Here is a 19,839-nt window from a genome sequence, read left to right on the forward strand (position 1 = left end):
TTACTTTGTACATGGGAAAAAACTCGAAAACCACAAGCAGCCAGCCGGCTCGCCGAGAAATGAAGTCTGTATTAAATATAAGCTAATCTGAACTCTACTGGACCTTGAAAGATGTAAATACCCTTTTAAGAAGCCTTCAGATTAAAGAATGAAGTTTACGCAACTAAGATCTCCAGTTTAGCAGTTTGCTTTCAGCTTTCGAAATTTTTTGAAGATATGTAACGACTGATGTAATGGATTACATTTCCTAGTCACGTGTTTTTAGAATTTTTATCTAACCTTAAATGGTATGCATATGCATATCTTAATGACTTGTGTTCAGAAATGATTGTTAATGGCATATGGTGGAAACATCTGAAATCACCATATACATGAGCTGCATCATCTAATCTTTTTGAAAGCACGCTTTTAAATATTAGATTTCATAAGCAAAATCAAAATCTTTATAAGTGAAATCTTTCTGAGATAAATATAGTTTCAGGAAAATTCCAACTTCCTAATTTGAAAGTGTAACTAACACCGTAGGTAGATTCTTACATTATTACTATCCTCGTTCTTTTTTATTTAGTGGACTATCAATTGTCTATTTTCTAAACAATTTCAAGATGGTGACTGTAAAATTAGTTTATTTACTAAGTCAACAGTGATTATTATTTATTTTTATGCATGCTTATTAAAGATGTAAAATATAATTAATATAAATAAATGCTCTCTTCCAGTATTATCAGCATCATTTAAGATAGAGCATTATTTTACTCACTTCTTAACACAGAATAATTTCTTTTACAATTGAATATATTTAAATTTTATGCATCTGTCTATCTACGTTCATACCTATTTATATTTAAGCATTATGAATTCAAGAAAATTTTCACGCAAAAACATGAAATCAGAGTACTTTGAGCATCGTTTTCAAAAACATTCCCCAAGGAAAATGCTAATTATTTTGAGGTTAAGCAGGTGTAAACTTTCCAAGGCTTAAAAAATAAAAATAGATACGTCAAATTAATTTATTACTTCTCTCAGAGTTATTTACCTTGTAAACACAAAATACGTTTACTGCAGAGATGTTCAATAAGTCACAGAAAATCACCACCAGCCATCGTCTAGAATTACTTGCAACATTACAGTTTTAACACATTTGATGCACTAAATCTACGCCTATTTTTGTTCTGTTGTACTAGAAGGTTACCGTTTCTGGACCAACAACATTTTCGTGGTGCATACTTGATGCAATGAATAAAGCTAAAATATAGATACATAAACTTAATTTATTACAAAACTATTATTTAATTCATTCCCAAGTTTTTGCTAATATTTTAGTCTAATAATAGTCTCAAGTAAGGTAATTATTTTTAATAAGAGCAGTGAAAGGATCAAACCGAGTAAATATTGGAAAAGGGAAAAAGAAGCTGGCCTTGGCTTGAAACAGTGATTTCCCAGTTATTTGCAGCTTGTTAACTGTAAGATATGTTATGTTTTAACACATGAATGCCAGGTTAGTTTTAACAGGAAAAATGAAATGAGAGATAAATTTAAGTTTCCATAATGTTCTTGAAACGTAGCTACTAAGCAACCCTCTTTAAATTTTTATAATTTATTTTAAAATATTTTCGTATTTTTAAAATGTACTGAAATAATAATTTTTCACATAAACTTTATAAAAGTTAAGTTACAGTGCAATTTTAGATTAAATTTGTGTTTCATATTTTTAGGCTTTATCACAGTTGGAATGATAGAGCGTATCGTAAAAATATGTTTTGATTTATATTTGAAAGCAAATCTGCAGTTGTTAAGTAATGGTTGGGATAATTAAATACAAACAGATTATTTCTGTTATAATTTTTGCTTGCCTGAACAAATTAATCTCCCCCCCGATGAGATTACATTTAAGCTAGTTTTACTCTCTCTTCTTTTTTATCAATGCAAGAAATGTGTCTGTGTTCCCTTAAGTTTAAATTTTAAAACAAATAAGGTTTATTTCAGTCTATTGGTAGAGAAAAAATATTTCAGAGTAATAAGACAGTCTTTAAGGCATAGAATATCTTACAATTTTTAATTTCATTTTAATCAATAGTTATGATTAATGTACTTTAAATTTAAATCTCTTCTTTCTTACCAGACAAATCTCTCTTATCAAGAGGAAAAAGGATACAAAGGTTAACTTATATGAATAAATATAGTCATAAGAATCGAAATCCGGAGATCAAAGAGAAGCATTATAAGTGTTGTCTATCGCCAAGACAATATTTTAGTGCGCTGTATTCTTAATCCGCCTAATCCTACAACCTCAATTTTCGCCATTGTGTTATTACGAAGAATGTGTATCGGAATCTTTCCGAAATCTGACAAGAATTAGAAGGAGATTTTGGTTTTTGCGAAATGATTTTGTTTTTTGCAAAGTGTATGTGCATGTACGTGTGATTCAAACAGCACCCAGATTTAGGTTAATTTTGTAAAACTCTCATATTGCCTACAAAGAATTGCTCGATTGAATGAATATGGAAAGATAAGCTGTTAAGCGTTTCTTCCATTAACACGCTGAGGGCAGGGACCGGCAGTATCAAAGTTAAAAAATAAATGTAGTAATCTCAGTGAAGTTTATTAAAACTTATTTTAAAATTACTTTATAAGGTATTTCTCCCGCCTTCTTAGCATGCCTTCGTGGTGTGGTGGTCTGCACGCTGGGCGCGTATTCCAGAGGTTCGTGGTTCGATTCCCGGAGAGGGCGTTGCTCATTTTTCCTCTTTCCTGCTTCGAAATAGTCTAATGTCTCTACAGTGGCACCTGAACTAAAAGGGTGGTGGATGATGATTCTCCACGCCCAGGATTTGGCGATTGGGTCCCTTAAAAACCCAAGTCTCCCTTTAAAAGGGGGAGTATATAAGGTATTTCTACTGCCTTTGCGACGTGGTGATCTGCATGCAGGGCGCGAATTCCAGAGTTCCGTGGATCGATTCCCGGCGAAGGCGTTGCTTATTTTTCATCTTTCCGGCTTCGAAATAACCTAATGTCTTTACAACGTAATGCCTTTTGGATCAAACTATTCATTTTTATCAATGGTTTCGTCAAAACTTATGTCCCAGATTGTCAATTTCCAGTGTCTAGTCTATATCATCTTCCAGCAACCATAATACTCCGTGATGTCGAAGTTTGGAAGGTAAAAATTGACACTCTGCGTATTACTATCTCCGAACATTTTTCGTCTTATGGGTAACAAGTACTTTCTTAAGCAAATCAAAAATTTCTATTCTCAGTGTCTATATTTCCGTGGCTTTTTTCTAACTAAACATATTTAAGAGGTCACCTTTTTGCCGTTCGTAGACGTCTGCATTGGCTGCACCGTTGTACCAGTCCGAAAGAAAAATTAAGAAGGTGAAATAAAGTAATCCTCTATTCATTCTCCCCAGTGCTCGCTCTTTGCCGGCTGAACAGAAAAGACAGCAATATCGGTGCCTCACTGAAAGTGCTAGCATAGAAGTCAATGCTTGATGCATCTTCACGAAGGGGCTTATCTTGTCTTGAAAATGGGCTAAATTTCTTCATTTGTAAGCAGAAGCACTACAGGGTCGTACTTGCCGTGGATTGCAAGTATTGTCGCATTTCTATCCTTTCATATTAATCGCAAAATGACAAACTTCGACCTTCGATACTGACTACTGACATAGGCTGACATTGAAATTATTCGTAGTGACTTTGTAGAGACATTAGGTATATTTTTGGAAGCAGGGAAGATGAAAAATAGCAACCGTCTTCGCCGGGAATCGAACCACGGACCTCTGAAATACCGGCTCAGTGTGCTGATCAATACACCACGAAGGCACGCTAGGAAAGTGGAAGAAATACCTTGTATATTCCCCTTTTTAAAGGGCGACTGGCGTTTTTAGGGGACCCAATCGCAAATCCTGGGTGTGGAGAATCTTTAGCCAAATGTTAGCTTGTTAATGAACGACAAAACAACTCGTCCGCATAGGGCTCAGCTGGTCGATGTTTACCTCGAAAGGGAAGATATTCGCCACATGGATTTATCATCCAGATCTCCTGACATTAACCTTATAGAGCATATATGAGATGCTCTTGGAACGGCAATTTCATCTTGTCATTCTCTTCCGAGAACGATTCCGAAGCTGAAAACTGCCTTGCAGCAGGAGTGGGATCGACTGTCACAGGGACTCCTCAACTGCCTCATGTTCAGCATGCGGTCACGTTGCGCGACCTGTCTCGCTGTAACAGAGACCATACATCATATTAGACTCATTTTCAGTTCGATATCACAACGTGGATTTTGGGCATCCTTACACCATTAGCTTTAATAATAATGATGCATACATAAAATGACTTCTGAGTAGTACATTTCTTTCTCTGTTATAGATGTATATTCATAGCAAATTTCATTAAAATCCGTCCATTAAGGTTTCATAAACTCGTCATAATATGAAAATTTTCTTCATTTTGCAAACGAGTGTACTTTCTTCAAAAAAGATAGCCATCTTATCTGCTTCCCATAATTAAAACCATATTTAATTGATACGTTTTAACACCTCGGTGGGGGTATTCATATAGTTAGTCTGTTTTATCTGTTGCAGATAAAGATCAGAAGTTATTGCAGTCGAGGAGAACAAAGAGTTTCCCTTTATATATCATGTTATTAAAGTGTCTATCTCACTGACGTAACAACGAGAATAATTTTTAAAAAATGTAGTTTTATCTACAGTTCTTCTTAATATTTTGAAAAAATTTAGAAATAAAACACGATTCCTCTATTATATAGTATGTCGATCGTAAAATTTCTAATTTTTCACGCATTTGTTTTCCTAAATTAAAAATGAAATCTATTCGTAATGATGAAATTTTACGTTTTATGTCAACACACAAAGGGCAGTATTTTGTATATAATTAAAAAAATTATCAACTAGTGCTCCTCTTTCCCAAATGTTAATCCATTCTCACCATTCTGAATTAAAAACAGTGGGGTTTTAAAAATTGGTTTTAAACGAATTTCAGTTTTGTTTAATTATAAATATTTCTTTTTAGCATTTGGTTATAGCAAATGTAATTTTTATTTGTCTAATGGTTAAGATCATTTTTGAGAAGTCTGAAAGTTATCTGAAGTTTTTCGAATGCAACTTATTTTATCATTACTATTTCTTTAAACCGTCTAGGCGCTTGAAAGTTTGATAATCGCCGGAGGAAAGCGAACTTATCCCTATATTCGCTGCCTTGCAAGAAAGATGATAGGTAACAAAAGCAACCAAACGTTATATGAGAGTTGAAAATCACTCCGGCGATATTAGCATGATAGCCAGCCGCTCTCAATCGCCATACCGATGGGGCGGCAGTCTAATTGAAATAAATAATGGATTAAAGGATTAAATTCGTTTTATAGTTATTATATTATTATACTATCGCAGTCACTTATCCATCACACCAATTTTTGATTTTGGATAAACTTTCAAAATATTATTCTAAACCTAGTTGTTCGAAAATAACGTATTAAAAATATCGAATTCGAAGAATTTTCCAACAGAATTTTTTTTAGCTCCTTAACTTTCGTACAAAGCATTTCTTAAATAAGTTAAAAAAAAAAAAAAAAAAAAAAAAAAAAAAAGAGTTCCTTAACTGAAGGCGGAGGCGTGCATTCGTTCTCCTTCACAAACTTCTATGGCTTCTCCACATTATTACACTGAATCAAACTTTGTAAATGACAGCCCAAAGCGCGAATAAATATTATTGTACAAAATGGGATAATAAACTGTATGAAATTCTCAAACGTATAGTTGAAATTTTTAAGCATGAAGAAGCCAGTTTAAAGAAGACAAGACTAAAATCGATAAAGTAAAGAAAAATAATGCTTAACTTCTTCCAAGCTCATACATTTCATGCATTGACTAGTTTAAACTTGGAAGCTAATACACTAGAAAAGATTCTCCTACTCCATGATATTTAGAGATGTAATTAAAAACCCCAAGTTTGCCCTTAACATATATTATTGAGTAAGTTAAATCTGAGTGAAAGAAATGTGGTTTATGCCGCAGTTATGTTAATGAGGATCCCTGTCTTGAAGGTTCCTTACTTTAAGAAATGCAATTTAAAACTTAGTATCTCATAAGAGAACTTATATCACAATAATATGTATTTTTATTACTATACAAACAATTTAAAATTTGTTACATTAACAGCAAAAACAATATTGAGTATTTTATGATGGTTAACATAACATCTCGTTAACACACATATATCGACTATGTTAGCAGTTATATGCGCCTGCTGGATGTTTATGGTTTTAGCGCTTCATTGTTTTAAATGTCGCAAGTACGAATTCCAGTATTTAAAGACTAATATTTAATTTTTTTTTCTAACAGTCATAAATTTCCCAAACTATTGTATATCTTTATTTGAAGATTTTAACAATTACTCGATTTTAACAATTACTCTATACTTTTGGTTTATTGAAGTACGAACGATACTTGGATTCATGATGCTTTTATAATTTCCGTGGTTTCATACTCTTCATAGCCAAAATATTATTGGAAATTATTCATTGCCATCAGAATTACTGAAAATAAAACTAAATTGGAGAAATGCCTCTTATATTATTTTCCTCGCATGCTAGATGTTCCTTTCTGGTTACTAAATGCTGCTAGAAAAGACTATATAGCATTGGCATCTGCGCCATTACGTTTGTTACTCTAGTTCAACCATTTATCCATGGATAAAAATATTTTATCTAAAATATAAATAAAATAACATTTCTCATAGTAATTAATCAAATAAATACCGATTTTAGTTTAGTATGACAGAAAAATACAACAATTTATTAATCTTGCGATGCGTACACAGTCGCAATGAAACAGAAACTACAGACTAAATTGGAAAAGCATAATCAGCAGACTAGTAGCAGTGCGCAACATCATTCTTGGCACACTTGCATGGCTCAGGACTTTACGTGCGTCTGCGGCGTATTTTTGATTTTGAAAATAACGTATATGTTGAAATTATTAATTTCCCCCTTATTTAGGATAATTTAGGTAATTTAGGTTGTAATGAAACCGGCAAAAACATATCAGTAGATAAGTTGAATAAAAAAAACTAGGAATATTTAAAAAAATTAAAATAAAAGAAATGCGATCTCGACATTATGCGTTTGTGTCATTTTTCAATATGTAAATATAATTTGCAGCTCAAGCCAGTAGTATACTGTTTTATATTTGCGCTGCACAGGAAATGAATATTAATTTAATATTGAAGGGATTGAGATTAATGTTTTTTTTTAAATTTATATATCTGAATTAAATTTCTTTTCGTTTTGGGACTCTATTTGGAGCCGCGACCCACAGTTTAAGAAGCTATATATTAAAATACACATTCAAAACATTTTTAAGTGATGGACAACATACAATGAACTGGTTTTAGTTTTTTAAATACTCAATCGGCAAGCTACAACCTTTAATATATTTCTAAATAATTTGCTCTTTACATTCTTTTCTTAGTAAACAGTTTAAAGGAAACGAAGAAAACATGATTTCTATTAATTTCAGCGAACTAATTCAATATAAGTATAATGTTAAATTTAAATTGATTTTTGACTAAAATGAAAGGGCAAGCGAAATACTGTTATTTATAATGTTTAATTTTCCCCTTATTTAGGATAATTTAGGTAATTTAGGTTGTAATGAAACCGGCAAAAACATATCAGTAGAGGAGTTGAATAAAAAAAACTAGGAATATTTAAAAAAATTAAAATAAAAGAAATACTACCATCAATCTCTCCCGAGATAACCATTCTTATTTTGAGCAAACTTATCCTGTTATTCTTGCTATTATCTGAAGCAGATTGAAAAGCTCCCTTTAAGTATCTTTAATTGGGCTATCGTGGCTGTCTCGAAGTCCTGAAATGCTTAAAAAATGTTACTTTCCACATTTATTTTAACGTTGGCGAAAAGCCACAGGTCGCATAGTTCTAGATTCAGTCGATGAGGGTACACTATAATGTTTCAACTTAATAAAAAATGGGGTATTATGAACAAATGTGTGACACAGAACATTTTCACGAGGGAGGAAATGGAGAATGAAACTGGTGGGAAATTTTTAGGCCGTCTTTTTGCCAGTGTTCTTTTATGTTCTGATAGACTCTCTTAATATTTCGTGTTCGTCATAATGTTTTAGGTAAAAGCTCAATTTTAAAGATTTCATCAAAGTAAAAGTACATAATTCTCATCATTTTGATATACGAGTTTCTCGTTTAAGTAATCACTTGAACTACTTGCAAGCCATTTACATTACCGTAAACTAAGTGGATACTTCATACGTTTCTTTGAACTGAAGATCCCTTCCTTTCGCTAAGATAGCTCGCAGCCAATAGCATTTACCGCATGTTTTGATTCTCCTGTGTACAAGTATATAAATTCAGCGCCCTTAAATTGCTTAATCAGGTTCAGTGCCGGAAAAAAAACATTTCTTCCCTTAAATAAATAATTTTGCTTTAAATAATTTAGCCTTAAATAAATAATTTTGCTTTAAATAATTTAGCCTTAAATAAATAATTTTGCTTTAAATAATTTAGCCTTAAATAAATAATTTTGCTTAAGATATGCATTCTAGTAGAAGTAAAATTCGCGATAGTATTAGGAAGTAATGTGAAAAATATTTAATATTAGGTATGCAGCACTGAAAGGTGTAATGTTATAAATGAGAATGAACGACAATCATGACAGACTGAAAATAAAATACGTAGAAAGTAGACGAAACGTTTAGAACATTTAGTGTAAAGAAATAAGTGAAAACTTTAACAATAGATTTAAAAAAAGAAATATTTTTATATTACATTAATTTGTTTATTATTATTTTAGAGAAGAAGTTTTGAGCAATTTGTCCTATGTCTTTATACTAAAAATGCTTACACTGAAAAGTTTTGCAAGTAACATTTTATTACATGATACAAACAAGTGGGTAAATATGCCCATTAATACTGTACAACATAGAGGCACATAATATACATTTCATATTTAAAGAACATTTTCTACATTTAGACTTTTTGAATTTCAGCATGTTTAAAGTGCAAGGAAAAATAACCTTCAGTTTTCACTTGTGTATGTAAAAATTGTAATTCTAATTAAAATTTTACACTCAGACACCGGTATATTCATCCTGGTAGGAAGCTTAATAAGCCTTCAAGCTTCAATTATTAGGAGCTAACGCAAGTTAATTACATACACACATACACAGGCACACATACACACACATATATATATTTCTTCAAAATATTATGCATTCACATTTCTAGCTGTTATATAATTCGACAGTCTTACTTTACATCTCTTTAGAAGATTTTGTTTCATAATTTTATCATTATTATCCAGTTATCAAATTCACGATTTTATAAATTTAAATGACAAAAAATACATATGGTCTTATAATCTATTATATGCTTACATTACTTACATAGAGGCCATACTTTTTTAATAATAAATATTGTTCGCCTCATAATATTTACGGTACTACTAAAATGCAAATTTGATATAAATGTGTCATTTACAGAAAAATACGACACTTTATAACATCATGAAAACGCTGTGCTGTGCTTGTAGAAAACCAAAAATTAAAGATATTACCTCATAAAAAAGGAAAGTGTTATAAAATTTAACATGTACGTTTTCTTCTAGAACAAAAAATAAATAACAGTTTTAATCCAGTTTGATTTATTATAAAATACTGCACTAACATGCTGTTTATTGTTTACAAAATGGATAAAATTTGTTTAAGAGGGTTTTAAAATACGAGATATGAAGGGAAAATGTTTACATGACAGTAATAAAAACGAAATTTTCCTTTTGCGCTGAATAATAAAAAAAGTGTTGAGTGCTCTGAATGGATACTTTAACTCCAAGAGTATTAAATGAAAATTTTAGTTTTAGGATGACGAAAAAAATAAAAACAGAATTTTGCGTGTGCTTGGAAAAACAAGAGGATTTTTTTAGAACACAGTGGGTAAGGTTCCTTAATTTACATAGCTACAGATTTCAGTCTGCGAAGAAAGCTTTTGGTTAATCTGCGAGGTTTTCCACCGTATCATAATATGCTCGACTTCTATCAAATATCTGCTATCACGTTAAGGCAATCAATGCTTAAGCTAATATAAAATCTCTTTCAAAGAATGATGAGGCTGCTATTAAGCAGTCCTTATCCGCTGTCCTCAACCAGACAGACTAAATAACATTTTCAAAGTCTACGCTCGATCTACTAAGCCACTTGCTATGTTCCCTGCTTATTCATACCATTTTGTTGGAGTCCACACAGCATATTTCTATGTTCGACTATCGAATTGGGCCTCACAAATTTATTAATAGAAGAATAGTTTTTTGATTACATGAATGAGGAATGTACTATTCAAGGGTTTTTCTACTGAAAGCAACTGCTCTAGAAAACCAATAGCACCAATATTATACCTGAGACAATATACACACAATCGTATTTGATATGAAAGATATGTTTTTGCTAAGTTTATTCTCGTTTGATATTCATCATTAGGCAGTCAATAGAAATAAATCATTCAGGATATCATATTTAAACCATTCAAACCATCCATCTTTTGTAAATAACAATAAAACTATACTTCTTTGCGAATCTTGTACCCAGAGAACGAAACTGGGGGAAGAGCAACATATTTTACTTTTTATTAAAGGTGAAATTGTTTTTGCTGGAAAAACATATAATAAGTTACTTATTTCACGTAAATAAGAGATTTAGCATTTGTCTAATTTTAAGCAGAAAAAATGTAGTTTATATTTACTGATTTCTAAATTTATTCTTGACAAGTTATTACGCTTATTTTTAAATTCATAGTTAATGTAATCATATTATGAAACTATGAGCTGTACTTTGCAGATGCTGTGCTTAAATTGAAATAAACGTCTGACACAACTTTGATGTGCACACGCTTACGGATCGATTAAGAGATTATTGATGAAATTCGAGAAATTTGTGCAGTTTGAAAATTTATTATCATATTTGCATTTTTATATAAATAAAAGCTATGTTCCACTAACATTGAATGAATAATAAGTTAATTAAATTGCGAATATGTTTTTAAATTATGAAACAATGAGTACTTAGAAAAATATACATGAATATAAAAACATACGATGAAATATATATCTTTTATCTAAGGAACAGGTTGCTTAAACGAATAATATATGTTGTTTGAATCACATGATCCTGGAAATGAATATATTCTAGTATAACAGATTTTAGCTGTTCACATTGGATAATTTTCACAGTTTTTAAATACTTAAAATTTTTCATAAAGTCATGAGGATTTAAAACATAGCGGTGTTAACTTAAGCAAGGCGAAATTGTTCATATACCTTATTGTGTATTGCAAATGAAAAAACTTAACTTAAATCCTAGATAAGTTTTTCAGAACAATTATTTCACATAGACACATTACAACATTAATAATTTCAGGTTTCTTTTGCGTAAAAGAACCACAGCAGAGCATCGTTTATCTTCCCTCAGTTACTATCATTTTATACACATCCAATGCATATTTCTTCATGTACAGAGGACGTCGCTTAATGTGATCGTGGTTAATGTTATCATTGGAAATTGTTATCGAATTGCCAAAGTCCCGCCTGTTTTCATACGAAAACAAACCGCTATAAATAAATAAAACGCTTATTGTGATCAAGCATTCAGTTAATATGATCCAAGTACCATAGAATAAAGATTTTTAATCATGGATAAATTTGGCAAATAAAAGGCAAAGTCGCCAAATAACAAGAGCAAAATAGGTTATAAAAATTGTTATTCAACAGAAAAATGCCATCAAATAAGACATTAAATAGACAAACATCTTGGGTTCGGTTTTGGTTAACTCTTAATAACCCCAAAAGAAAGGAAAACCTTTTGCATAGATTTTTAAATAACTATTGATTTTGAGGGCGATCAGACACAGGTCCTTTAGCAGCAAAATAGTTTTGCAGAATTTTTCTTTTTGTTTTGCTTATGAGTAAAAAGGTTCCCAGAAAACACTAACCCCAAACTAATGTTGCTTTTTTGTCTGATATTAAGTTTTACACATATATGTTCTTTTCCAGTGAGGAATGCCCTCCGAGCATTAAAGTTTCCAGAAATAATATAAACAGCCCATAAACGAACTTTACATTAAGGACATTATGAGCCGTTCATAAACAAACTTTCGCATTTTCCTAATTGAAATGCCGTGAAAGTACGTATTTATATATTCCTTGTTACATTTATATTAAATTACCTAAGTTCCGTTGCTATTTTTAAGGACATATTTTCATCGTTTAATGTTACCATTCTTTTAAACTTACCAAAATAACCGTGGACAAATATGATCACAATAAGCCGCGCCTACTGTAAGTAATTTTAAGTCAGGGCAATAGATAAAAGAATTTCAGGTGACATTTCTGGAATAGTATCATAAAAGTCAATTATTGTCTGGTGAGGTAGTATTAACATAACATGATTAAAAAATATCTCAGATTTCAGAAAAAAGGGATTAATTTTTCCTAGATATGTGTCAAGCAGGGGGAAAAAGTGTCTCCAAAAGTCCGTGTCCACAGTCATTATATTTTCGCAATCGTTGGCCGAAGACTTATACTTCCATTAACAAAAAATATTTCAAATGACGCAAATATTCAAGTTGGGGCCTTTTCAAATAAGAAAAAGGAATTTTTTGAAATTTTCGAAATTAACTTATTACACGGCAACCTGGTTCCTATAGTTATACTTAAAAGTCTTTTATCCTCATAAGAAATATAACGCAAAATTTTACTTCCTTACGACAAAAATTGATCGAGATAGTTAATTTCAAAATCTGGCATCTTGATTTCCTTTTTGATTTATCTTGAGAGGTCGGTTAAAAATAATTTAAAATAATTTGAGGATGATTTTTCTTCGTTACAAAAGAATTTTCGTTTTTTCGTCACAAAAGAATATTATTGTCATTCAATAATATTCTTTTGTGATTTTGCAGCATTCTTTAATTTATAACCTTGATTCAACTGATATGTCAAGAGAATTATCTCACAAGTAATTTAAAAGATTTCAAATGCTACGAATACTGTTATAATATATATACGCTATTGATATTCTCATGAAGTCTTATTACTTTAGAATCATAATCGTAATCACAGAAAAAACGTTATTTAACTAAAAACTTCATTTTTATTTATGCAAAATAATTTTACGAGTTGGCTCTGGGCCATAAATGCCAGTGTTTCCTAGAATAGTGTCCCTTAGAACGCGAATTGTATAATATTTTAGGAACACGTCCTCTTTTAAAAAAATTCATACTGATCATTACTTGTACATAGCAAGGCCCATCGCTTAATCTATCAAAATCAGAATTCTAAATTAATATTTTACTTTCAGTTTCGTACAAAAGCAAACATTTCGCTCTTCAATTTGCATACTGCCTCTCAACATGATTTCCAAATTCAAAATTAAATATACATGGGTAAATGTTTTTCGTACGGAAGTAAAACGTTTTGTGTTTTATTTTTTATAATGCGTATATACTTTCTCTAATCAACTATAGGGATAGGAAGCAAAACAAAAACTGTACATTGTTAGAACAGCTCCTTTAATTTGGCCACTGGTAGTCCGGAAAATAATAACTCTGCCTACAATGATGATGCCATACCTCCTAAAGCTTGTTCACATTCAGTTATTGCTCAATTATTTTAAAGCTATGAAACTTCATCCATAAGAAACATCAAACTGAAACATTTTTGATAAATCGGTTTGTTACGCAATCTGTTAAAGAGCAACTGAAACGTGCTTGACCGTCTGCTTTATAGTATATTTTGCCGGCATACTTCGTAACATATAAACTTTCTCCAATATGACATCATCATTTTGGGCGGAGTTAATGGTGATGTTTTTTTCCGGATTGCTATTAGTCAAATTTAAGCGGTAGTATTAACACTGTACAACGTATAAAACGTAGATTTCGTAATTTTTACAAAACTGATTTGTTAAAGTTGAAAATGCAAAAACATGAACATTTGCATAATTTAAAACATTTTTAGTTGGAAGTATTTGTCTTCGAACAACGGTTGCAAAAACAAAAGGCCGCATAATGAATTTTATGGAGTCAGTGTTTAATTGGGAGGGCAAATTAACATGCAGTATTTAGTGTGCAGCCGTTTTCAAAAAGAATATCCATGATGATTCAGTTGTTTAATTATGAACCAAGAGGTTATATGTTACGCATAAAAAAAAATAGTATGAATACAATGAATCTTTCACCGAAATTTTATTTATTTTATATTTCTGCTTGGGACACATCATTATAATTTCCGTACTTTTTGATAAAATGTTACTTATTGAAACTACTTACTTACTGCTGTTACTTATTGAAACAATTTTTCTAAGTCATTACGTTAATAGAGAGATAGTGTGGTTTCATAAGCGAAAGATGCACATCATTTGCTTTACCTGACGAATTATACCTTCTTATTTTATTGATACAGGTTCGTGTAATGCTTAGATGTGAATATATTGTTACGAAAATCTGATTTTTATTCTGCATAGATAACATATTTTAACCGATTAAGCGACGCTCTACTGTATCTAACATATATTTTAATTTATAATAGCTCTCATTATCCTCATACATGTGTGAATCTTAATCGTCTATCATAATGAAACCCTAAAAATTAAATCAATTCATTGTACCGAAATACAAGTGTTAAGCAAAATGCTGCTCTTCACATCTATTATTTATCTCATATCAATAACATTAACACAGACTCGCCAAAAGAACACTAGCATTTTACAAAACTTTTACAAATATGACATTTAATGCGTTTACTCAAAGCTTTCATTTCCATTATATTGTCTTCTGGAACAAAGAAATATGTAGCAGAAAATCAAAAAACATCGACAGGTCTATACAAAGCTGTATATCCACAACAACGAGCCCGAAGATGGTCCACGAACACAAGTGCTTCTGTTACATGTTCTACAAGCGCAGAACATTCACACATCAAGACATAAGTTATTCCTCCTTCTGGAAAAAGCTTCTTGTGAAAGGTTAGTCTCCGTAGCCCTAGATGCTTAGGCAAGTACTTGTAAACTTGACGAGCCCCTGTCCATGTTAACCAGTTTCTTTCAAGTTTTTCTCTGTCTTCTCCAGGAAAAACACGAAAAGCTGATATTATGTAACCTGTTTTGTCAGTTGAGGGACGTTTTGTTAGGCAGTCCAAAGATGGTTTGACAATAGTTGCTACTTCTTCGTATCCAGCTGGAAATAAAAAGTATAGGTTTTAAAGAATGAAAACACTGCGCAAGCATATTTAAAAACATATGCAAGTATAAATACATAGTACCAACGTAACACTGAACGTTTAAAATAGTTTCAAGAATACAAAGAAGTGAAACGCTATTAAGATCATTCATTTTTAGTCCGTATACATTATGCATAAAAGTTAATGTTATCCAGAATACAAAATATATTCTAACTATTGCTGCTAATTTAAATGAGCAAAATAAAAGGAGAAATGAAAAAGGAAAATGTAGATATTCTTTCTCTAAAAATTTTATTCTTTTTCATTATTTTGCAAATGAATGCTGCAAAAAGGAATTATATTAATGTACATTTTATGGGAATATGTTCAGCAACAAATTATTTATTAATCTTTATGCAATGGAGTTTGAAACGTGCTTTCGATGGGTTTTATTTACAGTAAAAATACATGCACATTCATTCTTAAAAAATAGATAAATATTCGAATGTGAATTCATTTTTAACAACAATATTCCTTTTTGCAAACACTAGAATATCAAAACTACGGAGCTAATTTACAGCAAATAGTACTTTTTTTAAAGAAATATGAAGCATTAATCTTGGATAAAAGTTTTATCCAAGATTTTTACCCAAGAAAGTTATCATTTGCTTTACCTGACGAATTATACCTTCTTACTTTATTGATACAGATTTGTATAATGCTTAAATGTGAATATATTGTTACGAAAATCTGAATTTTATTTTGCATAGATAACATATTTTAACTGAATAAGCAACGCTCTACTGTATTTAACATATATTTTAATTTATAATAGCTCTCATTATCCTCTTACATGTGTGAAGCTTAATCGTCTATCATAATGAAACCCTAAAAATTAAATCAATTCATTGTACCAAAATACACTTTACTACTTAAAAAAACTTTTATCCAAGAATAATGCTTTCCCTTTATAACAGTAAAAAAGAAGATTTTTTAAATAACGGTTTTTAAACTAACTCAGGACTACCCAGACAATTTTTGATGCCATAAGAAATTTCTGTTCGCTTTTTGAAATGAAATGTTCATGAATATTATTTGCGCTAGAATTACTACAAAAATCACTATATGTTTGCTTGTTGCAAAGTACAATGGCAGCAGGGAAAACCGTTTTTAAAGCTATATCATAATATCAATCATTATGTTATAAATTATGAATTCGACTTTTCCCTTACGAACCGTTGTTCAAAAGAAAAGCAAAGTTTCAACCTTGCGTTAATTCAATTTTTCAATTTGGATATACTTGCTATTTGTATGTTCTTCTGCAGTGCTCAGTAACCCCAGCATGTAGGTTGTTCTTTTATGTCACTCCTACAGTGTCCAGTAGACCGAATACCAGAAAATATTAGGCAAAGAGTGAAACTTGTGAATAACCGGATTATCAGATGTCTCAAACTTGCTAATATATACGCAGTAAATTGGTCTTGGAATATATATTTAAAGAATTTTGAATGGAAAAATTTGTGAGTAGATGCTTTTCATTAGACTGTGAAATAATCACCATACTAAACATTTGTTACTGTATTATTCCTAAAATAAATATCCAACATTCTTTCCATCCATCCATTCATCCATCCATATATCTATCAATCTATCTATATTTATCTATATATATATTACTGCCTAAAGTGTGGAAATCAGTTATTTTGCAGTTCACCTAGATAACTTGCAAATTAACTAGGATGACCCGTTAAAGTGCGGAAAATTATTTCATTTCTCAAATTATCTGGGCAATCTGGAAATTACCTAGATAATCTGCATATTACCTAATAAGTGCTCTTTAAAGTGAAAATAAGATGTATTTTGGTGTATTGTGAATACGGCAAAGCACACTAGGGCTATCTGCCTAAGGGGAGGGATGCCTTCGTGGAGGACTTTCTAAGGGAAACTGGCTCATATACACGTTACACATGGCTAAAACCACGAAAACTCCCATGCAGCCAGCCCGTTCGCGGGATTCGAACCTCGGACCGAACTACCAGTGTTCAGCGATTTTACCGCTCGGCCGCTGGAGGGCCACAAAGTGAAAATAAGATCTTTGCTGGAACAACAGCAACGTTTCTGTACACTAAACAACCGACACTTACGCTTTTAAATTGTTCATTAGATAGGGTTTTAGAAAATGTTATTGCAAATCTAAATGTACCACAAATAGGAGTGCTTGTCTTAAAATCCATTTCTGTGTAATTCAAAGTGTCACCAATCTTTAGATTACACTATTAAGTAAGTATAATCACATATTTTGCAATTTCATTTTATTAATTGTAATAATATTTCAAAACGTTTTATTCTTTGTGTTGTAGTTTTTTTAATTGATTGCTGATTGATTCTATTAACCAATTTGTTGATTGTTTGATTGTATTAACTCAATTTTTAAATATCGAAAAATAAATACATAACAGTATGTTAATTTAAGCGTACAGAAATATCGCTGTTGTTCCAGCAAAGATCTTATTTTAAGTTTAACGAAAGCCTAGTAGGCAATGTGAAGATTAGGGAGTGACTAGTAGGTAATGCGCAAAGTGGAGGGAGAGGGAAAGGAAATGAGAGAAGCAAACGTTTGAACTTTAACGGTATGGAAGTAGTTAATGTGCACATTACCTAAGTAAAATGCTGAAAACTCTACATTCCGCGCTTTAGTAATGTGGCTCACCAGTGGCCGAGCGGTTAAAGCCGCTAAACACTGGTAGTTCGATCCGGGGTTCGAGTCCCGGCGAACGGGCTGGCTGCGTGGGCGTTTTCGTAGTTTTACCCATGCGTAACGTGGATACGAGCCAGTCTCCCTTAAAAAGACCTCCCCGGGGCATTCCTCCCTTTCCGTGTAGTGCCTAAGGGCGGAGCACGTAATAAGCAAAGAAAAACTAGGTAATGTGGACAGTAAAGACTTTCGCATTTTAGCGGTATATGTATATATATACACTTATTATAATTGGCTTATATATATGTAATGCTTTCAGTTATTCCAACACATCGTGGGCGAATGGTGAGGCTATTCCATTACACGTTCTGGCAGATGGTTGACGAAGCTGGAATGATTGAATCACGGAGAAAAATGACGACTCAGGACTTTTCACTTTTAACAGCAAGCATATCTTTATTTTAATTTACAGCAGATGACTTTTTCCATATGGAGTTAATCAAATAACTTATTCAGTAATTGAACTATTAGATACGACTGACTTTAAATTTTAATACGTCATAACATTCTAACAAAGAAAGAGGAGCATAGCGGAAGTGTTAGCAGGAAGAAGGCGAGAAGGCATCTGTTTAGGAGAACTTATGACGCAGCATTTATATGAAAGGTTATGTAACAGAGTAGCTTCTAGAAAATTGTAGAAAAACTTATGACGCAGCATTTATATGAGGAGGTTATGTAATGGGTGCGAATGTTCTAGAAGGTACTGGCTTAGGGGAAGATCCTGAATTGCAGAAAATTAATTAAAGGTTGCTGGTTCGCAAAGAGCATAGCCATCGTATTAAGCCGGCAGGATAGTTTCCTGCAGCCTGAAACCTCAATGGAAAATTTAATTCAGCTCTTCAAATGATCGTTTTGTGATAAATCCAAGATAATGTGAAAGAAGTGAATCATCAAGTTTGTTTTTTCAGTGTTTAAAAAATAACAGATCATTCTTCTGCTGTGGTGTTTTGCAAGTGCTTCAAAAAATAATCTCGTGTAGTATTTACAGATTGAAAGTAATCTCTCGATAAATTGAGAAGTTCGAATGCCTAGTGAAAAGGAAATCATCAGTGAATTACCGTTTAGGAATTCAGCATTACAGCGGGTTCAAGGTCGATCTGAGTTAGTGTTTGCAAGTATGTGCGACAGAAAATTATTTGCACTTCCGCTTTTTCAACAGCTCAAAAATTATTACATTCGTGTGAATCTAGCTCAGGAACTAAATTATTTAATGTGCTGCGGATTCTATAGTTTTCATTTCAACTTTGGTTAAAATTTCTGCAATTTGTTTTGAGAAAATCTGAAATTCTTGTTCATTAATTTTTCTAATTTTTCATAATTATGTGTGAGCAAATTAAGTAATTAATTTTAAGCTATTTAAATTATTCATAGGGAAGGATATTAAGATAAGTTTTTATGTTTTTGGAATTTTGTTGAGAATTTTGAATACGAATTTTATAATTATTCTAAAAATAAAGATGTTAAAAATAAGTGAAATTAGTACAGATAAGTAATATGAAATTATGGTAAATGCATGTTAAAATTTATGGGTTATTGTGTGTTAAGTATAGTATGATGAGGGTGTACTGGTTTCTTCAACAGAGGCCTGTAATTACCTCTGTACAGTTGTTTCTTTTACCCTCTTCATGCAAGATAATTTTGGAGGCTCTCATTTTATGAATGCATGTAAATTTTTTATATTATTATTATGATTATTATTATATTTTTTATTATGGAATGTATTAATGCAGTTCTCAAAGGCCAGTTACCTTAATGCAAGGAACGGAGGCCTTTTCAAGTAACTGTCTAGGCACCCTGGGCCACCAGTGCATAGAACACACTGGTTAG

General features: G+C 31.7%; 1 protein-coding gene across 1 annotated transcript in view; it reads right to left on the reverse strand.

Annotated features, from left to right (window-relative positions):
• Window positions 1–8,905: 8,905 nt before the first annotated feature.
• LOC118196802 (uncharacterized) overlaps window positions 8,906–19,839 on the reverse strand; it is a 318,124-nt gene continuing 307,190 nt past the window's right edge. Inside the window, exon 4 of the mRNA XM_035368268.2 lies at window positions 8,906–15,274. Coding sequence (XP_035224159.1) covers window positions 14,901–15,274 — 374 coding nt within the window. The 3' untranslated portion in view covers window positions 8,906–14,900. The remainder of the gene's footprint in view (window positions 15,275–19,839) is intronic.

The sequence above is a fragment of the Stegodyphus dumicola genome, chromosome X2, assembly GCF_044657685.1.
Source record: "Stegodyphus dumicola isolate Sdum_Otavi_A_Nest chromosome X2, ASM4465768v1".
Classification (NCBI taxonomy): Eukaryota; Metazoa; Arthropoda; class Arachnida; order Araneae; family Eresidae; genus Stegodyphus; species Stegodyphus dumicola.